General features: G+C 52.8%; 8 protein-coding genes across 8 annotated transcripts; 3 read left to right on the top strand and 5 right to left on the bottom strand.

Moving 5' to 3' along the window:
• Positions 1 to 708: 708 nt before the first annotated feature.
• Positions 709 to 2,517, top strand: J4E88_005229 (uncharacterized protein; the record flags this gene model as incomplete). The annotated part of the gene is made up of 1 exon (XM_049398869.1): positions 709 to 2,517. The coding sequence occupies one exon, from the start codon at positions 709 to 711 to the stop codon at positions 2,515 to 2,517; it is 1,809 nt and encodes a 602-aa protein (XP_049255549.1).
• Positions 2,518 to 5,041: 2,524 nt separating this feature from the next.
• On the top strand, positions 5,042 to 5,752 carry J4E88_005228 (uncharacterized protein; the record flags this gene model as incomplete). Its single annotated transcript, XM_049398868.1, has 2 exons — positions 5,042 to 5,232; positions 5,281 to 5,752. 2 exons carry the CDS (start codon positions 5,042 to 5,044, stop codon positions 5,750 to 5,752), a joined length of 663 nt encoding a protein of 220 aa, XP_049255548.1.
• Positions 5,753 to 5,837: 85 nt separating this feature from the next.
• J4E88_005227 (uncharacterized protein) lies at positions 5,838 to 6,530 on the bottom strand (the record flags this gene model as incomplete). The annotated part of the gene is made up of 1 exon (XM_049398867.1): positions 5,838 to 6,530. One exon carries the CDS (start codon positions 6,528 to 6,530, stop codon positions 5,838 to 5,840), a length of 693 nt encoding a protein of 230 aa, XP_049255547.1.
• Positions 6,531 to 11,476: 4,946 nt separating this feature from the next.
• Positions 11,477 to 13,992, bottom strand: J4E88_005226 (uncharacterized protein; the record flags this gene model as incomplete). The annotated part of the gene is made up of 2 exons (XM_049398866.1): positions 11,477 to 13,409; positions 13,460 to 13,992. 2 exons carry the CDS (start codon positions 13,990 to 13,992, stop codon positions 11,477 to 11,479), a joined length of 2,466 nt encoding a protein of 821 aa, XP_049255546.1.
• Positions 13,993 to 15,508: 1,516 nt separating this feature from the next.
• Positions 15,509 to 16,911, bottom strand: UBX1 (UBX domain-containing protein 1; the record flags this gene model as incomplete). Its single annotated transcript, XM_049398865.1, has 3 exons — positions 15,509 to 16,259; positions 16,307 to 16,779; positions 16,837 to 16,911. The coding sequence occupies 3 exons, from the start codon at positions 16,909 to 16,911 to the stop codon at positions 15,509 to 15,511; spliced, it is 1,299 nt and encodes a 432-aa protein (XP_049255545.1).
• A 646-nt stretch (positions 16,912 to 17,557) lies between these two features.
• Positions 17,558 to 18,035, top strand: J4E88_005224 (uncharacterized protein; the record flags this gene model as incomplete). The annotated part of the gene is made up of 2 exons (XM_049398864.1): positions 17,558 to 17,830; positions 17,907 to 18,035. The coding sequence occupies 2 exons, from the start codon at positions 17,558 to 17,560 to the stop codon at positions 18,033 to 18,035; spliced, it is 402 nt and encodes a 133-aa protein (XP_049255544.1).
• Positions 18,036 to 18,403: 368 nt separating this feature from the next.
• J4E88_005223 (uncharacterized protein) lies at positions 18,404 to 20,020 on the bottom strand (the record flags this gene model as incomplete). The annotated part of the gene is made up of 2 exons (XM_049398863.1): positions 18,404 to 19,078; positions 19,139 to 20,020. The coding sequence occupies 2 exons, from the start codon at positions 20,018 to 20,020 to the stop codon at positions 18,404 to 18,406; spliced, it is 1,557 nt and encodes a 518-aa protein (XP_049255543.1).
• An 817-nt stretch (positions 20,021 to 20,837) lies between these two features.
• On the bottom strand, positions 20,838 to 25,850 carry J4E88_005222 (uncharacterized protein; the record flags this gene model as incomplete). Its single annotated transcript, XM_049398862.1, has 2 exons — positions 20,838 to 21,735; positions 21,784 to 25,850. The coding sequence occupies 2 exons, from the start codon at positions 25,848 to 25,850 to the stop codon at positions 20,838 to 20,840; spliced, it is 4,965 nt and encodes a 1,654-aa protein (XP_049255542.1).
• Between the last annotated feature and the right edge of the window lie 315 nt (positions 25,851 to 26,165).

The following is a 26,165-nucleotide window of genomic DNA, read 5'->3' as shown; positions in this document are numbered from 1 at the left end:
CTACTGAAACTTCGAACTGCAATCCCTTCCCAGTATAGCCTTACTGTCTACTCTGGCTGGTGTCGTAAGCTTCTTGAGATCGAGCAACCTTTCACGCTCGACATGGCTGGCGATCCTGAAAAGATGAAATTCACGATGCGCAAGAAGCGTGATGGATCACTCACCAACGGACTTCATATTCCTGATTTATAAATCATCTTTGTCGAGCCTTTGAGGGAGTTTTGTCTCGAACATGCGGAGTGAGGTAAGAGATCTGCATCTAGGCCGACTGTCCAAGACGATACTTAGAAAGCTCATATCGTAGGATCCATAGGTACCATGGAATGTCGCATTGTAGTCGCATTGGAAGAGCGCTATTTAGTCGATGTATGGTTGGGACAGCGTCACGTATCCATGCGCGTTGACGGGAAGCTCCAACATGTTGTAGTATATACCTAACCCATCGTGATCGTTGTCAAAACCACGCTTGAAATCGAAGTTCTATGACGGGAAGGTACATGCTTAGGCACGCAGGTCCATGCTTGGCAGTGACGTAACGAGCCAATGACATAATTCAACCCCAGCAAGTCCACTAGGTGGACGGTCGTTGCGGGGATTTTGGGAGGCCTACTTTGTTGGGGTCTCCACACACACGTCCGGTATATAGACCGAGATGCCAGGCTCGGCGCGTCCAAGAGGAATCCCGCACCTTGATCCCCATGACCCATCATGTCGTGGTCTCTTCTTCTCACCGTCCTGACCCAGGTCGTCCGTGTTACATGCGCACCAGAGACATATGACTATGTTATAGTTGGAGGAGGCCCCGCAGGTCTTCTAGTCGCGAACCGACTGTCTGCCGATCCCGAAGTCACTGTTGCCATCATCGAAGCCGGAGATTCTGGCTACGATAACCCCAATGTCTCATATGTACCGAGGTCTATCTTGGAGTACGGCCTCTTCATCGGCACATCGATTGACTGGAAGTACATGACGGCACCTCAGAAGTATGCTGGGAACCGGAGCGTGAACTACTGGGCAGGCAAGGCTTTGGGAGGCAGTACTACGGTCAATGGAATGACGTACATCCGCGCGGAGAAAGAGCAAATTGATGGGTGGGAAGGGCTTGGGAACGAGGGTTGGAACTGGAAGAGCCTGCTCGAATACTACCTAATGCAAGAAGGGTTTACAGAGCCGAGCGAGGAGCTTTCGAAGGAGGGCGCGACCTTCAGGGACGGGGTACATGGAACGGAGGGAGAGCTTGCTGTTGGCTTCACCCCATACTTGGTCCGTCAAGGCTTCGCCAAATTGTTCGCGGAGACCTCCCAGGCGATGGGTATTCCTTACAATAAGGAACCGAACAACGGTAGTATGCGCGGTTTCGACGTGTGGCCTATGACACAGAATGTGAGTGGGCCTACGAGGGCAGATGGAGCAAGGTCCTTCTACTTCCCTGTTGCGTCACGCCCGAACCTCCAGGTCTTCTTCAATACTACTGCTGCACGCATCACCTGGAACGACGAATCATCCGAGACGTCAGAAGTGGTGGCCTCGGGAGTTGAGGTGATCGATGCGGGAAATGTAACGAAAACTATCGGTGCCAACAAGGAGGTCATTGTCGCAGCCGGCGCCATTCGATCACCGGCATTCCTTGAGCACTCAGGTGTAGGTAATCCCGCCATACTTGAACCTCTCGGTATCAAGACTGTCAACCCACTCCACTCGGTCGGCTCCAACCTGCCAGATCAACCGCAGCATGGGATGGTCTTCAACTCGTCCACGAATTGGACGGGCTATCCTACCTTCGTTACATTCTTGACAGCTTCTGATCTCTTTGGTGAAGAACTTCCCGCTCTTGTGGAAGAGCTCCAAGCCAATGTGAGCGCTTATGCTGCAGCGATTGTCGCAGACTACGCGCCCGATACCATCTCCGTCGAGACGCAAGAACGGCTTCTGCAACATCAAGTAGACCTAGTCTTCACTGCTGAGAGCGATGTTCCTTTAATAGAGATCCTCTGGGCCCCAACAGGAAAACAGATCATTGCGCAGCTCTGGGATCTAATACCGCTTTCTCGAGGCTCAATACACATCGAATCCGCCGATGCAACCATACCACCACGTATCGACCCAAACTTCTTCCAGATGCCCATCGACATGTATGTCCAAGCAGCTGCTGCAATCCGTATCCGCGAGTATTTCGCCACTTCGCCGCTCGCGGAGGACGCTACAGGCGAGGTCTCTCCCGGTTACGAAGCGGTACCGCAAGGTGCTCATTGGAGGGATCAAGTCTGGGACGACTGGATCACAGGCGCCATGAACGGCAACTCGCATCCCGTGAGTACTTGCGCAATGATGAGTAGGGAGCTGGGCGGTGTGGTAGATACGGAGGGCAAGGTTTACGGGACGCAAAACGTCCGGGTTGTGGATGCGAGTGTGTTCCCGACTCAGATCTCGGGCCATCTTAGCGCCAGTGTATATGCCATTGCTGGAAAGATTGCGGACGCGATGAAGCAGAAGGGGTCGGATGAGAAGAAGTTTTGACAAGACTTTTCCTTTGTAGCGCTTCTGATGTTGGCGGCGTATTGCTATCACACTGTAAAAGTCACGGATTGGGCGGGTCTTCGCCTCCTCCGGGTCAATAGAGAGCTGCGTCGGTGAGACTGGTGCATGGTTAGCGCAAAGCAAGAACAGAGTTCAATTTGATTGAGAAGCGTGTACTGTTCTTTGTTGAAGGTGATGCTCCCTCCTGACAGGCGATCGGAAAAGGGATGCCCAGGTGGTGATGCACTGCCCCACTTTTCATTCCAGGGCAGCCGCCCCGCGTCATCGACCTTTAGGCAAGAGCCGTGCGCTTGGGTATGACGAGCCCACCACAAACTCTCAACCTTCGCTATCCAATATCCAGCTGTGGTCCTCAAAGCCGACGCGAAAGCATAATGCCATCGTTCATGGGCCTTCCGCGTGAACTGCGTGATCAGATATGCGAATACGTCATACTTTCGCCAGCCCGGCAGCCACGAGTGCTTAATCAGACAACCGAAGAGATTCTTGAAGGATACACGACTTATGAGTTTCCGACGCCGTTCGTACGACCGGGTCCATCGTATCAGCCCCAGGCAATCGTCTCGAATTCGACGAGATTACTGCTAGTCAATCAACAGCTGAGAACGGAGACAACGGAGATGCTACAACGAATGCGAAGCATTGTGTAAGACCTCGATCTTGTAATGACCGACAATGGGATATTGGCAGCGACGTGGATCAATGTTCCAGTTTTGTCGACCAGAATTGAGCAGCTGAATGTCACACTTCGCCTCTGTGTGACAAACGATAGCGAACGACTGAAGTCTGAAATTGAAGACATGTTAGGGGCGCCGGCAAATCCAGGACCTGAAGATTTCTTTGGGCTACTACCTAAGCAGTGTAAGGAAAGCCTTTCCTCTATTAGTATTAGTACTACATACTAACCACTCACCTCACTGTTCTAGTGGTATGGGGCTTCTATGGCATGATCAACCGATTCACCCATGTTGGGCCTCTGGGCGAAAGGAAGAGCGACAGTGAACACCGGCAAATATCCATCAGAACGATCAGCATCAACGTCGAGACACCATCTCCCGATCTTGCGCAGCTCGGTCTGATTCATATGTCCGCTCAGGCCGACGCTGCAATGTCGGTTACTTCCCGGTACTTCTTGGTGTGTCTGAATTGGACTATACAACAACAGCTGGAAGGGAATTGGGAGTATATCCGGGGCATCACTCTGCTTGAGTACGTAGATCGTGTTCTAATCTATCACGACGGCAATGAGATACATCGCTGGGATGTAGCTGCGTGCCTTGGAGAGTATCCTGAAGATGAGATGATCAGGTGGAGGCCACAGGGCAAGAAAGAGGCGTGGTGCAGAAGCAAGCAAAGAGGACTGAAGGTGCCCGAGGATTTTACCGATCCAGCCCGATGGTAACACCAGGCCTCAAACACGGGGAAGCTATTGAGGTACGGAATGGTCTTATGGGGTTCTGCAGTAACGGCACAAGACCACAGCCAAAGGTGAACCGCTTTTACCCAATTACCTCATGCAACGGGTCGTGGCTTAGCAAGGCCAACGTGCAGGCCGCTGTCGATCATTTAATGCACGACTAGCAGTTACTTACCAAACGTCTGCTTTCTCTTGCGATAGGATGCTATTTACTATTTGTCTCACGCTTTCTACTGTTGATCGGCCCAATCTCGAGAAATGAACCCGAAAGGGTAATCCGAGGAAACGACGCTAGCCGCGCTAAACAATATGCGGTTAGTAAGCTCGAGAAATCAACTACATTGGGACAGCGATCTACGAGGCCGTCAGCTTGACTGTGCTTGATATTGTTTGGTCTCTAGTAACTGGCAAGGCTGAGTTCCGAGGAATACGCCTTTTTAGACATGGCTGGGGGCTTGGAACAACGTGCACGGTTTATCAAAGCAGCTCCGTTATTATGTTGAGCGTAAGGCTCAAGATACTTATATCCAGTGTCAGATCACTCATCACAAAGCAATACAATCTCGATACCATACTATCATGATGCCATTAGAACCTCCTTCATACGAGAGCCACTCTTCCGAGCGGCCACATCGAGCACTTAGTTCATACAACGCTGCACCGTTACCACCGACTAGCTTGTCTCCACGGGATAATGAGTTGTTACATCACGCCATAGATTGGACACCTTACATAACAAGTCCAATCCAGCCACGACAATCTCTTCAAGTGAGCCACTCTTCAAACATTGCCAGTAAACCTTGCTGACCTGTCTAGAAACCCGTCGTGATACCAAGACTCGATGCAAATGGTCTACTTGGAACACCGTTCCCATTCATACGAGCGTATAGCCCAGATCTACGCCGCTTCAGCATCCACGAGAAAGACTTCGTAGCATTCATTGATGATCTCAGTGTCGCTCAAGCTCCTCCGGTCCCGCTTCAGGCACTCGATGTAGCGGGTCATGTGGTTGGCATCGTGTGAGTTAACCTCTCTTTTTGGCTCTTACCGGTTTCTCATACAAGTGCTAGACCACATCATTGGACCATGATTGCCGGCGCCAGCATGAACGTGGCCGCCGGAGTTGGAACGGCTGCTACGACCACTATGCGAACGCGGCGCTTCTTGGAGGCTGTGAACCGAGAATACTTCGCGCCTCGTGGTCTGAAAGCTTCGATTTGCAAGAACAGACAGTTGGAAGAGAAGATTGGCTGCAATGTGCACATGCCATCGTCGGCGTAAGTTTAGCCCCGCCATAGGGTTTCCCTGTTTCTGACTTGGCAAAGAGTGCTAGGAAGCAGCTCCCGGCCTCGAACAGCTGGATACCGCCGTTTGCAATCACTCATGCCGTATATCGCACCGCTTTCATTCAACGTTCCGCCGCCGATAGAGCAGCGAAGTGCTCTCGATAGAATGGCTGCGAAGCAGATCGAACGGCGGCTCAAGAAGAAAGAAGAAAAGGGCTACAGCTCAGACTCAAGCTCTAGTTCAGAGTCCAGCATCAGCTCCAACAAAGAGTCCGCCCTGGTATCTCATGATGAGGTCAACGGCAAACAAAAGAGAAGAGCGGATAAAGCGGAGCGCAAACGAGCAAAGAAAGAAGAGAAGAAGGCGCGAAAGGAAGAGCGGAGATCTAGGAAGCGGGACCGGAAAGGGGCCAAAGCTCATGTTAAGGAGGGTAAGAAGTTGGAGAAAGAACAGGAGATGGTCGAGAAGATGGAGTATATCATCATTGAGTCGCTGAATGAGGGGATGTAGTGATAAAGAGACTTCGTTGACTTGTCACGAATGCCCATGTTTATGCGACAAAACGGTTGTTCTACCTTTTTAATTGACTACGACCTCACTTGCGAACATCTAGGATGCTTTTAGCTGATCTCCAGGGCCCTCGTCCACCAGCCGACATGTCTTGCATGACAGATGTGATCCATGATGCTATTGTTGGCTCCTTCTCGCGGATCCCATCGTATGCCATGCGCAGAGGAAAGAGTAGTTCAAAAGAGCCCTGTTCGCCCCAGTCCTCTAGCTGATGGTACTCGACGCTACGACATATAGTGAGCGCCGCTGTCGATATCTGCTCCTGTCGGGTATGGTACGCTGAAGATGACATCATCTCAGCATCGATGCTGTCGGCGAACCGGAGGGCCATGATGGTAGCGGCGTTATAGACTGTGATAGCGTTCGCGTGATAGAGTGATCGGTATCTGAAGGCAGTAGACCAGGCTGGATGCAACGCGCCATACTCGTCTTTTATGAGCGGTATCGGTTGACATGCGGGTGTCTCGTAAGAGGTGTGAAACGGATCAGACGCAAAAGTCTCCCTCCAGTTCTTCAGTTTGGCGATGACCTCATGACATTGCAAAGAGAGACATTGCGTCTCAGCAGTCCTTGTGTCTTCATCCGCAACTGACAAAAGCTCATCACGCAGAATGAAGAGCTGAGGGTAGTCGGCAATAATGTCGAACAAGAGCTTGAGCGAGTCGATGTGCTCAGGGTGTAAGCTCCAGGGGATATATTTCCATTTATTCTCCGACATTATCGTTGGCTTGTGCAAGACAATAGCTGCAAAGATAAGAGACGGGCGAATCCTATCCAAGATCCCAAGACACTGAGGTGATGCCATAGCTTCAGGTCCGCGCAACTCGAAGAGCCTTTCTAGCCCACGTGCATGGTTTATCCAACCATCGACACGATCCGAGATGAGGAACTAGTAGCGGTTAGAAAATGTGTGCACTGCAGAACGTTTGATGTACCTCGATGAGTCCCATAAGCATGACCGCCTCAATCAGATCAAAGGAAGGCGGAGACACCGAAGCCTCAAGAGCCGAATGCACGGCTCTAAGTGCGTCACTGTACCTCTTGAATCCGTACTGCGTGATAGCTCTATCCTGGTGCTTGATGCCGAAGTAAGAAGTCGCAAGCGCAGAAAGTGACTTGATGGTAATAACCCCAGGATTGAACACCAACAGGCTTTGCACCGGCAGTAAGTTTGAGAGAGTGAACGCGGTGAAGACATCATCGCGAGAAGGCGACAATGCTCGATGAATTTCCTGGTGAAGTCGAATAGCAGTGTCAGGCGTCCTGGTGCCGACTTCCACAGCTAAGCACCCGGCGACATCGCGATCGCTAGGTTGGGCAGACTGGCCGTGGCCATCGAATTGGACGAATGTGATGCCGCGGGTGCCACCACATTGTAGTCGTGCTGTGACGCACCTTCCGCATTGTGGCTTTCGTAGATCTCGTGACGTCAACACACGCGTCGGAATAGCGCAGGGATAAACAGGGCAAACCTACCACATTTGACGCGTCGACTTTTGCAGTTATCGCACGCTCTGGACCGCCCGCCAACTCCGACCATGTGAAAGATGCATGCTAAGATGGATGAGATGAGGAAGATACAAGACTGCGGGAGATGACGAGTCACCGTCAGCATGGCGCGTGCGCGGCGCTATATTCGGCCCTCATCTCACAAGGATGCGCCTGTGAAGACGCACATAAATTCAGCGATCGATCAAGGGGTAGCTTTAAACCTTATATCCTCCATGATGTTAACTTCAGTCTTTGTTCGTACTACGTACATCGAGACGTGAGCAGATGCCACTTCCGCACAGGCAAGACCTCAAGCTTTCAGATCTTCAGGTCGTGGTGAACATGATCAACCCTGAGAGCCCTAAAATATACCTTCGCGCCGCAGCAAACCTTGCCGAACTTCTTGTTTCCACTGCAGCCCCTTAATTGTTTCCAAGCCTTCTACAAAGTCATATCCAATTGTCCATAAGTCGCCGTTACGCCTGTCATCAGGTTTTTGTATCCAAATCGCTTTGAGAGCCCTCTGGCCATGGATTGCGAATGCAATGTCCCAAGTACACCATTCAAGCTTTTCAGTGGTACCTCGAAAACTGAGGGTGAGGCGATCACATCGTTGAATCCAGGTGAGTTCCGCCGGGTCGTAATTGTCCCTAAAGAAAAGCTCCAGGCACATTACGCGGGTACTTTGAAGGTGGTCCAGCGGACAATCCACATGGGTAGAGAGGTTGATTGTCGACCATGGTAGGTGCAATACCGGCTGGAGAGCTGCTACGCATCGTTTCAGTGAAGCCCGGTTAAGGCTACCCTGGAGCCATGATCCTGAAATCGGCATGCTAATGTTGCCTTCGCCAGCTCCTCCTGCCAAAATCGAGGCTGGTGATGACTCGATCTTCAAACAACGGCCGTATGGATGCTCATCTTGCCACTTTCGAGTAGCAAGGATTAGAGGTTTAACTTTAGCTATATCTTCCTCCATTTCGTTGTACGTAGTACGGCAACTAAAGAAAAGGCCGGAGATATTCTGTGGACGTCCAGAAGTGATGCTTTCGACAATAAGGTGCCTATAGACCTCGATTCGAAGCTCTGTTGGGAGGGTGAGAATCATATTCTGTATAATGCGTGGGTTGTTTAGATACCAAGGTGAGGGGAAGTGATCGTTACAGTTAATGCTTCCTGCTCTTATATATCGGAGCATCGAATGCAAGGAATCAACTTCGCTTAAGAGCACGGATTCATCTCCTGCTGAGTCAATGACGTTGTGAGGTGATTCATTGTGTAGGAAGTGAGAACAAACGGGTTGGATGATGATTTGTGCAATTTTACGTAGATTAGAACGGAACAGATTATACAGGGTTGAATGCATGAGCTTTGCGACCCTACTTTGCATCAGTACGCCACTATGACGATGTAACAATATAGCAACATACACTCCGAAAGGCCGGTACGCAATCCTCATCTAACCCCGCGAACTCAGTCGACATAAACCCCTCAAATAGCACTACCCCTGATAAACCAATCTATACGCTCATGCCTCCACCCCGGCAGCTTCAATCCGCCCCTAAAATCCACTCCCCACAGTCTCTTCGTCTGTCCCTCAACAAGAAAGCACCAGGGACCATAAAAAGCACCGGAGGCAGGAAGATACATGCCCCCATACTGCTTCCCGTGCACAATCTTCACAATATATCTATCCTCCAGATGGGAATCTTTCTGAAAGGTTAACCGATCAATATATCTCTTCTGCCTTGCCTTCTCCAGAAACTCTTTCCCCCATATCTGGTAGAAGGTACGAAAGAAGATATGAGTAGACGAAAGAACTTGTTTGTTGGTATATCGACGTTCCACTCCGAAACCGAAAGGGCAGAGTAGGAGACGGAGGCCGAAAACCGCGAAGTCTTCCGTGCGACGCAGCATGTTGTGCTTAGCCTGTTTGACACGATTTCTGCGTTTGCGATCGCGCGGTGCGGTGATGGCGAACTCAGTGAGCGGATTGATGTAGGTGTGTGTATGTGGTATTTGGAAGCACAGTCGTCCTCTGACTTCGCCTCTGAGCCGTCTAGAGTGGTCCCAGGCGCGCTTCAGGTCGAGGGCTACTTGGACTGTTGAGACGAGTGGCTTCATCTCTGAATAGGTGGTGCGGGAAGCGAGGTATAGAGCACCGACATCGGAGGTGCGTCCATTTTCCAGGGTTTCGGTGAGAAGATTGCTGTAGATCTGAAGTCGTAGTTCTGCTGGTAGCGCGAGTAACGCGGAAGGCTTGTCTTTGGCCATGGCGCTGACTGTTGGTCTGTGATGAGTTGAATGGTTGCTATCGGAGGATTTGGCGATTTGCTGAAGATGAAAGCAGAAAAGAGTTTGCGGCGTTTTGATATTCAGCGAGCAAACACCCTGTGGAGCCAGTGAAAAGCAAGCTCAGCACGCAACGGTGAAATGGTAACTTGCGGAATTGATGGAAGAGTGATAACAATGCTGCATCATCAAGCATCAGGATTGTCCTTGTCCCACTCATCTAAAGCGTGTGGGCCCAACGTCCAGCGTCGCCCAAGTGCATTCACTGGTGGCTTCAACCCTTGTTTGAGATCCAAGCAAAGCGTCCACCTAAGATTTGGAGCAGTTCCACCAATGCCAAGCCACCATATCACCTTTCTGGAGAAGCAATAGCAAAGCTTGAAAATCTGATACATGTCATGTTTTCCGAAATTGCCTATCGAAAGGGGAGTAGCTCCAAGGGTGCCCAATTCTATCATCAGACGATCGATACCTCTGAGGTAGGAGTGTTCTGTTTTAAGAATTATGGGTATCCGATATAACAGGTGGCTGGCTATAATAATACTGGTGTGCCATGGTACATCTCGATGTGGACCTGGTTGGTAGAAACTGAGAGTAACAGTCGACAACTGGAGGCGTGATACGTAGGAAAGTATACTTGCCAGATCACCGAGATCTATTGGGTGTTTCCCAGAGTTGATTTCCATGCTTACCGGTATCAGTAGCGTAAGGTCTTGTAGCGGCCCGGTAGATTCGTAGGTAGAGGGAAGATACACGTGTAACGGACGGACCGATGGAGAGTTTCGTAGCCAGTGATTTTGCAATTTGATGATCGGCAAAACCTTTTCGACACACTCGTCCATCTCATCATGGATCTTGATGCAAGAGCTGTACAGGCCTCTGGCGCAGCATGGGTAGCCTTCGGCAATGCTTGAAGCCAAGAGGCGCCCGTATACTTCCAGGCGCAGTTCAGCTGGAAGAGCGAAGAAGCCTTGGTGCTGGGTGGTTGTCATCTCGTAGTTATCGAAGTAAGAAGGTGATGACCGGCCGTAAACCGTATATAAAGGATCGTGTATGGAGTCTCGTGTGTAGAGCGCCGTGTATGAATTGTCTGTTATCAAGCGTCGTGCGTAGAGCCTTGTTTTGGCGATGGAAGGTGATGCGGCGGCAGGTAGCAATAATCTGTTCTGGTTCTGGAGCAAAGGCGAGGAGGGAGATATGCCAGGTCTCGTCTTATACTAATTCTGTTGACTCATAAGCCAATATTCGGTTGCGGAGGGTGATTTTCGTTACCATGGTTCTGCGCCAGGCTACCAAATCACGTGTCACCACCTCAGCAGCACCATGGGCTGCAGGCGCCAGTCGACACATGTATCATGCGCAACGACCAAATCACATCGAAACACCAACATAACACACCTTGAACAGTAATCCTTATACATTTCAAAAAAAGATGCCATCTATATCTAACCACGCCTCTCAGGCGATTCAGAAAGATCTATCAACAAGCTGACGATGAGTGTCAAAACCACTGATGCCGTAAATAGTCTGCCAAGAGCGCCAAAATATATGTCCAGCAAATGCTTGTATCCCCTAAGATAACAAAAATTGTACCCAGCAGACATCTTCAGGTCTGGTAACGAAACGAAACGAAGAGGGAGAAAGAGGAAACAGGTATCAGTTGAGAAGGTCAAAGGAAAAAAGAGTACAAAGCATGACTTATGCTCCGCCCATGCTTTTGGTAGAGAAGGCAAAAGTGGCAAATAGGATGGCGCTCAATCCCTTTCTGCTATACACACAGATAAATACTGGTGTTCAGATAATATTCGTGTCAACACGGCGCTGCGGTGGTCGTTGGTCGTATGAGACCTGGTATTGCGTTCCGTTCCATTCCGGTCATCTCGTTCAAGGCTTTTCCTTGTACTTGGCCATCCTCTTTACGGGATGGAGTAGCATACCCGGTATGCACATTCTCTTCTGCTCCAGCTCGCCGTCGGAGCCTGGTCCACCGTCGATCTTTTCTGACTCTCCCCAGTTTTGTTGGACAATGGGCCAGTTGAGCCATCGTCGGTATAGGTTACGTGGGAAGCGTGATGCGTAGTACCAGCTCCAACCTTGGAAGTTGAACTCGCGGTCGTGGTTGTAGGGTGAGTCGGCTTCTTCGGTCCAGGCGCCTTGACGGCTTTCCAATGCTTCACCTGTCTCTTCATCGACGGTCGATGCGGTGTCAAAGATGGCTTCCGTATACGCGGCGGGCCAGTGACGGTCGTTGAAGATCGGATGAGGAGCGTATACGGCTTTCAAACCGTGTTGGAGTGCAACTGTCGAGGGCCACATCTCGGCCTGCATACTGCGTCCAACCAAGTTCTCCTCATGCATAGCTTGCAGCATCTTCTTGCTGAAACGTACGACTGTGTTGATGAAAGTCCGGCGATCAATCTGTTCGAAGATAGGGTGAGTGAACCAATCGGCCTGGCCATCCTCTGGCGTGAAGATTGGTCGGATGTGAGGCAGGTAGTTCCAGATCTTATCCTTGTAAGACCAAGTCGTGTTCCTAGGGTCCCACATCGGAAGAAGAGTGATGAAGTCCGCAGGCTCACCAACACCCCACTTGAAGTTGTCTTCCTCCATAGTCGTGGGTGGTGTAGGGCCTAGTGGCTTCTGGGGAGGGATGGCAAGTCTCCATGGCCGTGGTCCCCATACGGGCGGTGGGATGAGCGAGTTTGCAGATGCGTTCAAGACGTCTTTGTGTGTGTTTTCGACGTATGATTGGTAGTCTCCATGTACGCTCGGAAGATAGTATCGCTTGTTGCGCTCCCACAACAGCTTCCTCGGTTGTTTGTCCGCGAACTCGCTGATCTTCTCGAAGAAGTGATAGTGGTGTCCGGTGTATCTAGCGTCTGTTTCCCAGTTCCAGACGTAATCAAATTCGGGGTGCGTAAGACTGAACCATTGTAGACACATGAATTGCTGCCAATAGACCTGCCAGTCCATAACCTTGGGATACCATTTCGGGAAGATGGATTCTGACCATAGGATAGCAATGTCGCGCAGTTCCTCAGGTACGTTTTCTTTTAGGATGCGATCGTATTCATACTGGCTGTCGAAGATGGGTGCATCTCTGTCCTTGACGTGGACGTAGAGGTAAACTTGGTATTCACCGCCGGACTGGAGGGAGAGCTCGGAGACCATGGCGCGAATGGCGGTGATGTCGTTCTCTTCGTAGTTGTATCCGGTCCAGGCACGGATGAGAATGGCTGTACGGTGGTGGTACTTCTTCTCGCTGTCATCGCGGTTCTCCAAGTTGCTTCGGCTCGTGTCTGTGGGGATCGCAAACGCCGACGACGCCGCCGCGGGCTCAGGTAGGACAGTGCTGGGAATCTTCACGATTGGGGATCTGGCCTTGGGCCGGTAGCGCCCCTTGTTCCGCTCAAGACAATCGTCCTGCAGCGCACCCCAGTTCACCTGAGGCCACTCGGGGACAGTAGCGGGCGCCTTCCAGTTCTTAACCTCCTCTGGGAACTCATCATCACCATATCCGTACGGGCCGTATCGTGAGTATCGGTCGAAGCAGACATCGTCGTCGAGTCCGATGACATCATAACCACCAGCGTATACCGGGGGAAAGTCCTCGGGTATGCCGCGGTAGACCTGGACCTCGTCGTCGGTGCTCTCGTTGAGGGGTTTGCCGCGCGGACCCAGACAAGCCACGTATTCACCGTGCCACTTCTGCTTCCACTTTGGGGTATTGTACTTGGGGAACGGCTTGTATGCGATCGGATCAGAGGCAATCGTGTCGTTCAGCTTATCATGGCTAGACTCGTAGATGCGATAATCCCTGCATACGATTAGAACCACCACTGTCGCGCGCAAAGTATGTACACTTACAAATCGAATTGTTCCCATCGGTTCGGGTCGTACTTCTTGTCGACGTAGTCGCCGAATGGCGGCCAGTGACCACTCCAGCTCGGTCGCGGCCAGTCCAGCATCTTCGCCATGTACTGCTTCCAGTTGGATGGTGTCGGGTAGGGAGGGATGAAAGAGCCTGTCCTCGACGGTGCGGTCACCCATGGCGGGTAAGGCTTGGTGGGCTTCGATGCGTCGACTTCAGGCTCGCGCGAGGTCTCCATTGGCGGCAGCATAACCTCTGCTGCCTCTGTTGGCGATTGCGCATCCACAGGGACGGGCATCGCGCCGGGAATGGGCACGGCATCATGCCATGCATCCTCGAGATGCGCCTGCGCCTCGCCTGGACTTTCGTTCAGGAGTTCCTGTACCGGCGGTCTATTCCCCGAATTGAAGAGCGGCATGCGCTCGTACACCTTCTCGTTTGCCCATGGACTCTGCTGTAGGACGGCGAAGATGAAAACCAATGCTATAAAGGAAACTATCGCAAATCTGCGGGGTGATCGGACAAACATGATGTCGATGTTGTTCGTATTCGTATCGTTTAGTGGTGCACACTAACCTTATGCCGGTATGGTACCTAGTGTACTGGGGTAGTCGTAGGATTTACCGATAATGTAAAAGCTGCATCGCTTGAGGTTGCGGAGGTGTAGCGCGAAAGAAGGACTAGCGACTGATGGCGAGGAGGTGTGGTGAAGTGGTGCAGGTGGTAAGGACCGTGGGTGTTAAAGATGGCGGCGAAGCTCTGGTGAAGGCGCTGCCGAGCGATGCTAGCTTGGATGCAAAGGAAAGGAAGGCGGGGCCGACTACAGTGAAGAGGGCAAGAAGGATGGTCAATCCGTCTATCTGTGTCGGTCGTTCCTGCCGCACGTGAACTCGGGAAAGGGCCGGTGGAATGCGAGAAAGAGGGAACGGGATCGATCGAGGAATGCAAGCCTCAAGAGAAAAAACCGCAGACGATGATTAGACGGAAATGACGATACCAAGAGCGCGGGACAAGACTACTCGACAGGGTACGAAATTGCACGAGCAGAAGAAGCGTCGAACACTCTCAAACGGCAGTACGCGGCCAGAGCCTCGTCGATCTGGGAATCCCCATCGGTTTTGCACCAAGACGCCTTAACCCCCAACTCCCGCGCCGCCTCCCGCCCCGTGCTGCAAGGTACTCCAGGGGGAGGGCTGACGCGTTGCACACTGTTGATCGCCTAACGACGAGCAGAGGTTGCGTCTGAGTGGTGCCATGTCGTCCTGGAAGTCGGTGCTTGCGCGTTTCGCAAAATCTTCCGAGCGGCAGAGCCGTCGCACCATGGCCGCTGCTCATCTATCCGCAGGAAGGATTCACTAGGAACCAACTAGCAGCCACGACTGATATGCCAACCAGCCCAGCACGCCACCCCCCACTGCTGATGCTATCTGGGGGCGCACGCAAATAACATTCAGCACTCGACGGGCGACATTCTAAGCCCGCTCGGCGGTATAATTAGAGATAAGAGAAGGAGCGAAGGCGTCTATTACCCAAGCGAAATGCAGCGACTCTGTGGTCGTCATCTTATTCAGCCGATCCAACGGACATGGCGATACAGTCCCACAGTGAACCCTGCAGCAGCGACCTGAATCGAAAGATAATGTTGGAGACTGGAGAAACGTTCTTCGGCCCTTCTGTCCAGACAAATTAACGATGTGCAAACACAATGCTAAACGTCCCGCCAATCGTGAGGCTACTGCTAAACTCACGACTGCGGTGCGACGCGCCGCGCACACGTCAAGCTTCATGCAGTGCAATGCACCATGCCAGATAACAACGGGTACCACATTTGGCAGGTTGTGCAATTATGTGCACCCTGCAGCATCGATATTGTCATGAATGCTATCCAGCTACCGCTCCCAAATCTATCCTGCATTTTGCCATAACGCCATTGCAGATGATATTGTCATGATCAGCACACGCTTTCTACGTTTGCATCCTCCATTGCCCGCATCCGCACTATAAACGGCAATCCGGACTCGAGTGCATCCACGTACAGTGCGTCCTCACTTCCACTTCTGTACCACTACACCACCACGTTTGAACTCTGGAATGTCACCCAGCACTTGGGCCTTGTCCGTCAGCTCGTTGCTGGGGAACGTGGTCATGAGCGCCCACTCGCGATCCTGACTGGCCGGGCTAGCCCTGCCGACAAAGTCGTAGACATCGCCAATAGTGTGTGTAGTGTTGAACCGCGAGGTCAGCCGTGTACCGTCACCAAGGCGTAGCTGGAGCGTGAGGGTAGGAGCCGATGAGTCGACGTCGACGGTAGGTTGCGCAGAGGCCGCTGGAGTCGAGGCTGCCGTGCTACTTGAAGCTGCCGGTGCCATGGGAGCAGCCGCTGAGCTTGCACCAGGGGTGGGGCTGCCCAGACGGTTTCCGCTACCCGAGAAGGGAACGTACTTCTTCTTTGGCTTCTTGTAGTCCTCGTCCTTGTGCGCGTGCACTTCGACATCCACCTCCTGGCCGTGTTCTACATTGAGAATATGCAATGGAGCATGGCCCGTGTTGATCATCTCCAGTGTACGTGCGTTGGCCGGGTCATCGTACCGGAACAGGTCGCCGTCGTCGACTGAGAAGCCGTCGCGCCAGAGGTGAAGCTCGCGGTGGGCGCGCGGGGGCGGTGCGGGGATGTTGGCGGTGGGGTCTGGAATAGTTCGGGAGGGAGCATCATCGCCTCCCAGGGTAGTACCTGCGCCACGGAAATGAGAGGAACTGGCGGGCTGCTCCTCGTCACCGCCTGGTCGGGGAGCGTTCCTGCGCTTGTTAGCTGGAGTGGCCCAAACGATGCTGGGCCGGCTTACTGTCGTGCGCGCTTCAGGATGTTGTTGATCTGATCGCGCGGATTTGACTGGTTTGGGTTCTGAACGGCAAGACCTGACTTCTCACCACCGGCGAAGAAGTCCTGGTTCTCATCATCAGGGTTCTCGTCGTCATCGTCGTCATCATGGGCGTGTCCGTGTCCGCCACCTGATGACTGGAGGTCCCTAAGCGTCCGCGCACCTGCTACGCCCCTCTGGGCAGGCTGTCCACGAGCAGCAGCAGGCTGCGACGATGATCGAGATGCTTCGGGCGCAGGGGAAGGTACATATGCGCCCCCGAGAGTGCGCCCTCCACCAGCTCCTTGGGGCACACTGGGAGCGTCTGTGTTTGACTCGTCACCAGCCATGTCGACGTCTGGTTCGGAAGCGTCGTCTTGTTGTTCGGCCGATTCGTCGAAGAAGAGAGATGCAGCGAGGGTGAGGTCGCCGTTGGAGGCGTTCAAGTAGCGTTCTGCCTGTTCTTTGTGTGAGTGAACAGCTCCAATAGCTTCGATGAGCTTCCATCAACATACTGTTGCGGGATCGAGGCCAGTCAGACTAGCAAGCTGAGCAATGAGAGCGTCTTGGTCGGGGGCAGCTTCAGACATAACAGCGTAGTAATGCTGCTGTTGAAGATGAGGGTAGTGGCGTGGTTGGTGGCTTGGACGCGTCGGTTGACTGCGGTGGGGTCTATGTAAACTCAGGGCGGGCTTTTAGGTACCTACCGCAGGCGGTAGCTGGTGACGTCGCTTGCTCGCCGTTGACATTCACCGCGAAACACAAACAAAGTCGATGCAAGTCACCTTTTTAAACAACAACTAGATAACATAGTAATAAGACTTCAGGATTTCTCTATGGCTCCGAAGATATGTCTACCAATGAGCCGTTTAGACACAAAGACCTGCAGCACCTTCCGACGTGCATCAAAGTTCCGAGAAAGTGCCAAGGCCGGAATTAATGTGAGCCTCATCAACACCTCGAGCAGCAACCTCGGGACTGTCGCGCACTACGGACCACGCGCGTTAGTAGACTCTTCCTTGCGTAGTCGGCAACTCAACACGTCAATCGACAGTATCTGACTGTCAACATACTCCCGCCCGATCAAGCCAACCTCGCGCCGTCCTCCGCATCACCTCCGCGTGGGGCTCTAGCACCCATCCAGCACCTAGCATCCAGCATCCAGCATCCAGCATCCACCACCAGCCTACCTCCCACCACCCACCACCCAATCTCTCCCCAATCACCCCACCCACCATGACCGACGCCACCAACCTCACCGAATCCGGCATAACCATCCCCTCCGACAGCGAAAACTACGACGCAAACAACGAGCTCACCTCTTCCTCCCCCGAATCCGCATCCTCAAGTTCCACACCCCTGATCCTCTACAAGCCACCCACAATATGGGGATTGCTCCGCGGCGCAGCGATAAACCTCTTCTTGCCGTTTGTCAACGGGCTCATGTTGGGTTTTGGTGAGTTGGTCGCGAATGAGGCGGCGTATCGGTTGGGGTGGAGTGGTACTAAGGTATGTTTGCTGTATGGAAGAAGAAGAGGATTTAATGGGTGTTTTGGATGCGATGCTAATGATCATGTGCTACCAGATATTCCCGACTCATCGCTCCGGAGCCGATTCCAGGCGCGTGGGACCAGGCGTGGAGATGCGAGCGGATCCTGTGGAGCGGAGGAGGAGGAATGGCCAGGAGTTGGATATGTACACGTCGCTGGAGTAGATGGGCAGTGCAAGGGGAGGTGGAGAGCCTGGAGACGTATCTGTATATACGAGTGCAATCAACGGCATTGCGTTCAAAGGCATCACGTTTCATCTTGGAATCAATTGAATCAAATTCGAGCTGTCTTCGTTTCAAGCATGGTTACGAATGAGAGTTGGAATCGCAGACGAGCTTTCGATGCATTCCCAAACTGCAAACACCCATCTGTCCAAGATTTGATCAGGAGCATATGCGTCTCTTAGTATTTATACAAAATCTCTCGCTATGCGTATCAAACAACTCCCAGTCCTTTTGGAGATGCACGTACTACTAACACAAGGTCCAACACGCGTATATCATACATGGCCGTCCACATCTCCGACACGTCTCTATTGCCTATTTTGGAACCTGCGTCTCCTCTCAATCTCGTAATCATCAGCCCTCTTCTTCCTCCTGGCCTCCTCGGGTGACATCTTCTTGTCTCCAAAGCCCATAGACCTCATAAAGCGATCCATGCCGTTGCCCGTCCGCCTCCAGATGTAGGCAAGGCGGTAATTTCTGCGGTAGTAGTCCAGCTTCTCGCTGATTGGCTTGCCTTTGGCACCTTCCTCGAAATCAATATCCCGGTCGGGATATGCCGTGTCGATCGTCTTGGGTACCTCCGTCTTGAGATGCGCAGGTAGGGCAACTCCGGATTTGATGTTGATGCCGGACAACTGGCGACGGTTCATCGGGGCTGCTTTGCGGGTGGGTGGCTGGTAACGAGCCCTGCCATCGGCTCCCTTGACTTGACTCAACTTCGCCTCTCCCTTGACGACTTTGCTGTAAAGCTCGTTGCTCTCTTTGCTGGGTAGCGGTCGAATACCAATGAATTTTCTGAAACCATTCTGGCGAAGCAACCAACCAGTTAAACCGCCCATAATACCGGACATCAGGAAGTAGAGTTGGAGAGCAGAGGCCTGGAAAGCGGTGGCAACACCGAGGAAGACGGATAAACCAGTGAAAATCTTTTGACGTGTAACTGCCTGGGCTGTATCTGGCTGCACACCAGTTTCACCTCCGGTCTATTCAGTGTGTCAGTAAGGTGAGAGCATCGTTCAAGAGTATAGACTTGCCTTGAAAACAGTATACATGATGGCTGAAGTTGCAGCCGGTAAGATGAAGTAAGGGTCGCGATTGCTCAGATCGGTGAACCACAGAAAGCCATCATGCGCCATGCCGGGGACGGGCAGGTCAGCCATAGCCCTTAGGAATCTGAAGGCGGCAAATCCAATCCAGGCTTGCGCGATCATGAAACCTCCAGTGGCAAGCATACCTCCTACGTAGGGCTTCATGATTGCGGCCTGCTGCATCTTGTATAGATCGGCCTGTTGCTTGTCACCTCGAGCAAGGGCAGCCTCCATCTTCTCTTGTATAGGCTTGGTAACGGGTGCCAGTGAAGACATAACTGCCATCTTGTCTGAGCTCGCAGCCTGGAGCACGAAGGTCGTGCAACGGACAACGACACCGGCAGCAATGATGGAGCCAGCCCAGCCCATGCCTGACTGTAGGTAGATGGTTTCGATGCACTTCTCGAACAGAGTCGTCATACCCCAGCCATAGTCAAGACCCAATTCTTGCAATTGTCCAGAATGATCGATGAGACGAGTGGGATCAATCTCGGCTGTGGGGAGAGTGTCCTTGACTGGCTCAGCATCGAAGAGAGTGTCGAGTGTCTTGGGTTCCGTCAATGTTGACGCGCCGTCTACTACCGCCTCGGCAGGCGCGACTGCTCCATCCACGACGGCGGGCTTGTCGATAGCTGCAGGGGCGAGCTCGGGCGTAGGCGTGGTGACGACAGGCTCTGCGTGTTGTTGCGCAAATTCGGAGACGGGACGGTGCGAGAATTCGGCGATGGGGACGCGGTCGGCCGGTGTGAGAGAGCTGGCATCGACGGGACCGCTAGACTTCCCCCAGCTCCAAGGAGCATACCATGAGGCGTTTCGAACAGACGACGCACTCGTCATGACATTATGAGTTCGGTTCGCGCCAGACTTCCACAGCACTGACTGGAGCGGGCTCGTTCGACATGATGGGCCGGTGAGGTTCGCAGTTCGGGGAAGGGAAGAAAACTACCACAATTAGCAATTACAATAAGTCGGCTCTGATTTGGTGTTGTGCAGAAGGATGGTCATAGAGAAGGTACTGGGCGACTTGGACACGAGAACGCGGGTGTGTGAATTGAACGAAGCGGGCAGTGGAATTCGCAGATGCGCACCTTCCTTGTAGCATTGATCCGTAAGACTGTCGACTGTCGTGAGGCCGAAGGCGCAAACTGGGCCGGCCGCAGCCCTCTACTTGGAAGCATTGCGATGTGTCGTCCGCCGTCGTCGATGACCACATGTGCAGCATCGGCTTAGAAAAGTCGAGTGCACGGACGCCCCAGTAGCGCATTCCAAGCAAACCTCCGAGATCCCCGCATCATCATGCCCACAACCCACGGACAGCCATCATCACATCACACATCAGCAAATTGTCAATGGTCAGATTGTTGCATTATGAGTTCATTATCGAACATAAATTTAGCACCCGAGTCTCTTTACGCCTGTTCTGGGTATGTCGGCCAGTAGCCCTGTCTGCTCCCTAACACCCCTCTGATGCAATAAGCAGTCCATCATCGGACATAATGAAGTAAAAGACAATGCTAAAAACAACAGTCGTAGAACCCCGACTCAAACAATGATGAACCGTATTGTACAACGATCCTTGCCGTACGCCCCTAGGATGCTATTGAGAAATTATGCACCATAATTCTGGCGTCCGTGGCGTATAGCCGTCAGACTTCTAGTCCATGTAGTTGTTGCCTTCGGTGACAGCCAGTGCCTCTTCTGCCTGACCGCCACCCATTTCCATCGCTTCGCCAAACATCTCATGTCCACTATTTGAGCTCTTGAAGGGGTCTTGCATGGGACTAGTTGGAGCTGCGGGCCCTGAACTCTCGAAAAGACCTGGGTCGAGAGGCGCAATCGATGAAGAGCCGCTGAAATTCAGTGGAGCACTCGTAGCAAATGTGGGCGAGTTGTTGAATGTAGACGTCGTGGTAGTGTTGAAGTACTCGCTGCTTTCACCCTCAGGTTGACCTTGACGAGGCTCACCAGGAGGAGTATGCGACTGCTCAGCAGCGCCGGACGGGTTGCTCGGTGGCTTCTCTCCATCCTTGCGCTTGAATTGATGGGTTTTGGTTTTGAGGTGCTGCGGGAGGTCGTCCGGATTGGTAATGCCCAACTGGCTCATGAGCTTCTGCTGCTTCGTCGGCCGCGGCTTACGTGTAGAGAGAGACACTTGCAGGATAGGCGGCGGTGTCGGGGCCACTGGTGCCCATTTGTGTAGTTCTTGGCGGAAAAAGTTAATCTCGTTCGAGAGAAGAATCTCAGCACCCTCAAGCTTCCGTAGGTAGAATCGTTGAGTAGTAAGTTCATCGGGGCTTGACATCAATGGGTTGATGTAACGCGCGACATACTCCCGGAACCTGGTACCGTGCTCGATCAGCGAGTCCAGTGTTTCCTCTTCCTCAGGTTGGAATGGCAAACCGGGGACCTCGTCCTGCCAAAGCTGGAGGTCCTCGAGTTTTGGGCGGGTCGCATCGCGAGGAATCTTGACACGATAATCGCAGATGGGACATGTGTACTTGTCGTCCTCTTTGACTTTTCCGCGAGCGATCTTCAGGCACTTGCCGTGATACCTACCATTGTTAGTGCTTAGATTCTTGATGTAGAACAAGTCATCTTACCATTCGTGACACAATTCACACTCAATCATCATACCAGCTTCTGGTTTCCGACAGATACAGAAAACGTCTCGACTGGACAAGGGGCCGTCCTCCTCTTCTCCGTCGGCCGGGCTCTGTTCACGGGACGCGGGCTCTACGGGCATTCGAGGCTGGTCTCCCAAATCGAAGCAGGATCGATTACGCTCATCGACCTGTTTCATGTGCGCGTGTAGGATATGCAAGGGCGCGTTGGCTTTGCCAAAGAGCTTCTTTCCTCGCCTCATCCAATCTTCATGTCGCTTCTGCTCCTTCTCAAGGTCGTTCGTGCCATTGGGCTTTCCATTCAGCGCATTCAAAGACTCCATGGCGTTGCGGACCTCCATGTATTTTGGCCGTTGTGAGAAGTCCTGATTCTTGCTTCGCTCGTACAGAGACATGATCAGCTCTTGTGCATCTCGTTGCTTCTTCAATATGGCGTCCATCGCGGCTCGGGTCTCTGGTGTTACCGGCAGATTGGTTGCTTGCTTGGAGAAGGCGTCGAGTTGCTGATAATGCACGTTCTCCACTTCCATGAGCTCCTTCGCCTTCTTCTCCCAGAACTCACCTTGGTCTTTCTTCTCTTGCAAGAAGCGAAGGTCGGGATGATGCTCTGGCATGCCGACTTCAATGCCGTTCTTGATGAGTTCGCCAACTTCTTGGAGCGTCGGCGCAGGCTTTACCTTGAAGTCCTGTGCCTCTTGGAGCCACTTCAACTGCTGGACGACCTTTTCGAGAGATTCAAGCTCAGGTAGATCGACGTTGAAACCCTTGCCTTCTTCCAGGAGCTCGTCTAGCCGTGCAATGCTTTGCTCGGAAGTGCGCTCGCGTAAAGCGGTGCGTGCTCTGGTCTGGAATTCGACAATGCTTTCAGCGCGTTCTCGGAGCGTAGTTATTTCCGGGCTATCGAACCCTAGATCTTTTGCCTGATTGAGAAGCTTTTGTATGTTCTCCACATTGCGATATTCGCGATCTTTCTCGTCTGCCTCGGCAACAGCCGACTTGCTTGGCCGTCCTCTTCCCGGACGTTCTGCCTTTCGACGGGCTTGTTGCTTCCGAGTGGTGTAAGAGGTAGCTTCATCAGCAACTTCCTGGCATTTCTCGACGAAATCTTTTAGATCCTGGAGACCGTTCAAGTCCCAGTCGATCTTCTCGCCTTCGTGCAGGAGCGCACGTAGGGACTTCAATTGAGGTCGAGGCCCCTCGGAAAGCAAAGCCTCTATCTTTGCCTCCCAGACTTCGGGTGTGCTTGCTTTGTCGACAATCTTTTGTACCAGCGCATCAAGATCGGCCTCCTGCATGCGGTATACGAGCTTGTGTTGGAGCTTGGCTCCGGAGTAACGCTCAGCTTCCGGGGAGTCTTGACAACATTCAAACCACCCAGCGTGCTGTAGACACAAAACCTTCTTAGTCTTCTTGCAGTAGAAGCGAGACAGATAGCCATATGATTTGCAGAAAGCACAAATCAATTCATCCTCATGCATGTCGGCATCATCGATGATAAAGTCGAGTTCGCAGGAGCCCCCGGCATTGCCAGTACCGTCAACTTTGCAAGTATGCGCTCTCGCAGCTTTGTGTTTGTCCAGGAATTCATCGCGTATCCGTGACTCTCTGGCAAGCATTCGCTCCATCGCAGGGGCAAGCCACTTGGCAGTCTTGATGGTTGTGTCCTTGCGTGATGCTGCTGCCAGCAGTAGCTCGTCGTGAGAGAAGCATGGTTGACGGCGGTAATCCTGAAGGCGTTGAACTCCGTGCTCTCCAAATGGCTCCCAGTCGCTCGGCGCGAAGTTTACAGCTTCGTTCAAATTGAAGCCATGATTGAACCCGGCATGATAGGCTTCTGGGAAGGTTATTACAAACTCCCCAGCACGTTGGTCGATCGCATAGACTCTAACACCAGCCTTCAAGAGTTGCTCGGGAGTCAACAGCGTCACGAGCTGGAACAAGAGATCTGGCTGGCTCTCAAACAGTTCTGGTACAGCTTCACGCATGGCTTGCTCAAACTTTTCGGTGTCCTCGGCTGGTACGCCGTACCATGTCTTGGTAGCGCCAAAATGTTGATAATTTGCTGAATACGTGTAGTGGTCCTCCGCATGCCAGCAAAAGGTCGAGAATACCATGCCCACGTATAACCAGGGTACGGTCATACCTGAGATGTCGGACTTGATATGGCGGAAAAGCGAATCTGGTGCATAGGGCAGTACAGTCAAGTTCCATGGATCGGTCGAGTAGGGGTCGCGTGGGTTCTTCTCTATAGTTGGGAAGCCACTTCCGTGTGTGGTGGAATGTATGTCTGCTCCATACTCTACTTCGACTGTCTCCGTAACGTTCGCAACAGAATGCCAGAACTCACGTTCTACATCATCTTCAGTAACTGGTTTTGGCAAATTGGTGACCGGATCAAAGGCCGTCTTGCCGACGAAGTGGTTCTGCTTGAATAGCTGGGCTCGTTCCTGGAACTGCTTGAGCGAGTAAATGCCCCCTTCTTCAAATCCAAACTCGCCTGTGCCTACGAGACATCTAGGGCAGTGCCAGTCGTATGCAGGGATAGCCTTGATGGGTGGGTCCAAGCAAGAACCATGGTAACCAGCGTCGCAGCTGTCGCAAAGTAGGATATTCTGAGGGTCGTTGTCGGTACCGCAAGTCTCGCATCGGTCACCAGGTCTATCGTCGGCTGATCGAACGCGTGGGAAAGTCCGACTGGGGGTCGACTGACGAGGCTGAGTCATGTGTGAGCCCGCAACGGTAGGGGGGGCGTCCTTCTTGAGCCGCTTGCTACGTCGGCCGTTTGCTTCATCCACATCGTCGTTTGCACTGCTCTCCGGGTCCTGGGAAAAGGTTCGCTTCAGCTGGTTGAAATGCTGCCCATTGGCTAGCGGGGTCAGGCTGGCTCCGGGCGGTCTGAAGTCCGGGGTGTTGTCAGCTGAGAGCATGGGACTGCCAGCATTGCGCAAAGGTGTCGACGTGCGCGATTCCAGCACATCTCGATGTAAAGCGCTCGGTGGGTTGGCCACAGTAAAAGCACTAGGTGTAGAGGGTTGCGTAGACGGCTTTTGTGCTGAGTTCGCATTGACCGCTGTGAAGCCTCCCGAGTTCACCGGCGTGAAGCCCCCCTGCATGGCAGGCCGTGAGAGCTCTGGTGGTGGAGTAGGCACAGAGTCACTCTGCAGTGTCGCGTTCAGCGCTGCTGAGGCTCGCATAGCCGGTGACTCGGCAGCATTGGCGACAGGCGTACCCTGTAGCGATTTCTTTATGGGCGAATGGGCTGGTGACGGTGTGAAGGGTCCGCCATGCTCGTACTCCAGCATCTGCTGCACACCAGGTTTGACGAGTCGCAGATACTCCTCGTATGGGTGTAGCCACTTCTGATACGAGTTTTTGAGCGATGTCGACAGTGAAGACATTATCTTGCCGCTGTAGCCAAGGTCGCGTCCGATTTCAGCCCATTTCTTCTGCTTGCAAACACGTTCGAATCCACCTCTCTTCTCAACGGCCTTCTTGAGCTTGTAGAGATCCAAGGGGCGTTTGTCCACGCTCGGAAATCGAGTGAGGCTGTGGCCGTGTTGCTTGTGGAATTTGGCGAGCTGATCGAGATAGTTCAAGTTGGCACGCGTGCCACCTTCAACCGAGTTGAGTTCCTGTCGTCGTGTGCGGAAGTGGAAGCGCTCAGTATCGATAGCGAATGGTGGCTTCCAGCTGTCTGGTGGGACAATCTTGACGATGCCGTACTTTTGCCCTTCTTCGCGAATGCTTTGGATGTATGCCACCGGGTCCTTGAACTGCTCGGCTGTCGGTCGATATGTGGGAGATTCGCGCAGGCCAAAAAGACGGTTCTGTTTGGGTGGCAGGTGGTTTGGCGCTCCATGTCCTCTGCGCTCCACGGTAGCGAGATCCAGCGGCGCTGCCTTGCGCGCGCTCAGAGGAATCGTGCTGGCCGCACTCGGCTGCGCACCATTCGTTGCAGGCGCCGCAGCACCACCCATTCTAGATTTTGATGCGCCAGCTGCTGCGTCCGGTGTTCCACTGTCCGTGGCAACTCGAAAGGTAGTCATAGTGGCGCCCGTTGGGGGCCCGCCGGGGGGCATGAAATCGACCATAGTCTTCGTGCTCATGCATCAAGCGCTGTCGCTGCGTGCAGCCCTAATGGCAGCCTCGTAACGAGATACGAGATGGTATGGAAGGTATAGCGATTGTCGTCGGGCGTGATTCGGTCGGTGGTGGGCGCTATCGAAGAGATATAGGCGTAGGCATGGGGCCTCTACAGCGGCAGGCGACCGCTTTCGGCCGCTTGGACTGTGCAATTCACTCGTAACAGAGGCGAATACCAGTGCGACTAGAGGCTTGTCTGTTAGCGACCGTCGTGGTTG

Source organism: Alternaria novae-zelandiae (genome assembly GCF_023758075.1).
Source record: "Alternaria novae-zelandiae strain BMP 2774 chromosome Unknown scaffold_9, whole genome shotgun sequence".
Taxonomy (NCBI): domain Eukaryota; kingdom Fungi; phylum Ascomycota; class Dothideomycetes; order Pleosporales; family Pleosporaceae; genus Alternaria; species Alternaria novae-zelandiae.
This window is presented reverse-complemented; position numbering and strand designations above follow the sequence as displayed.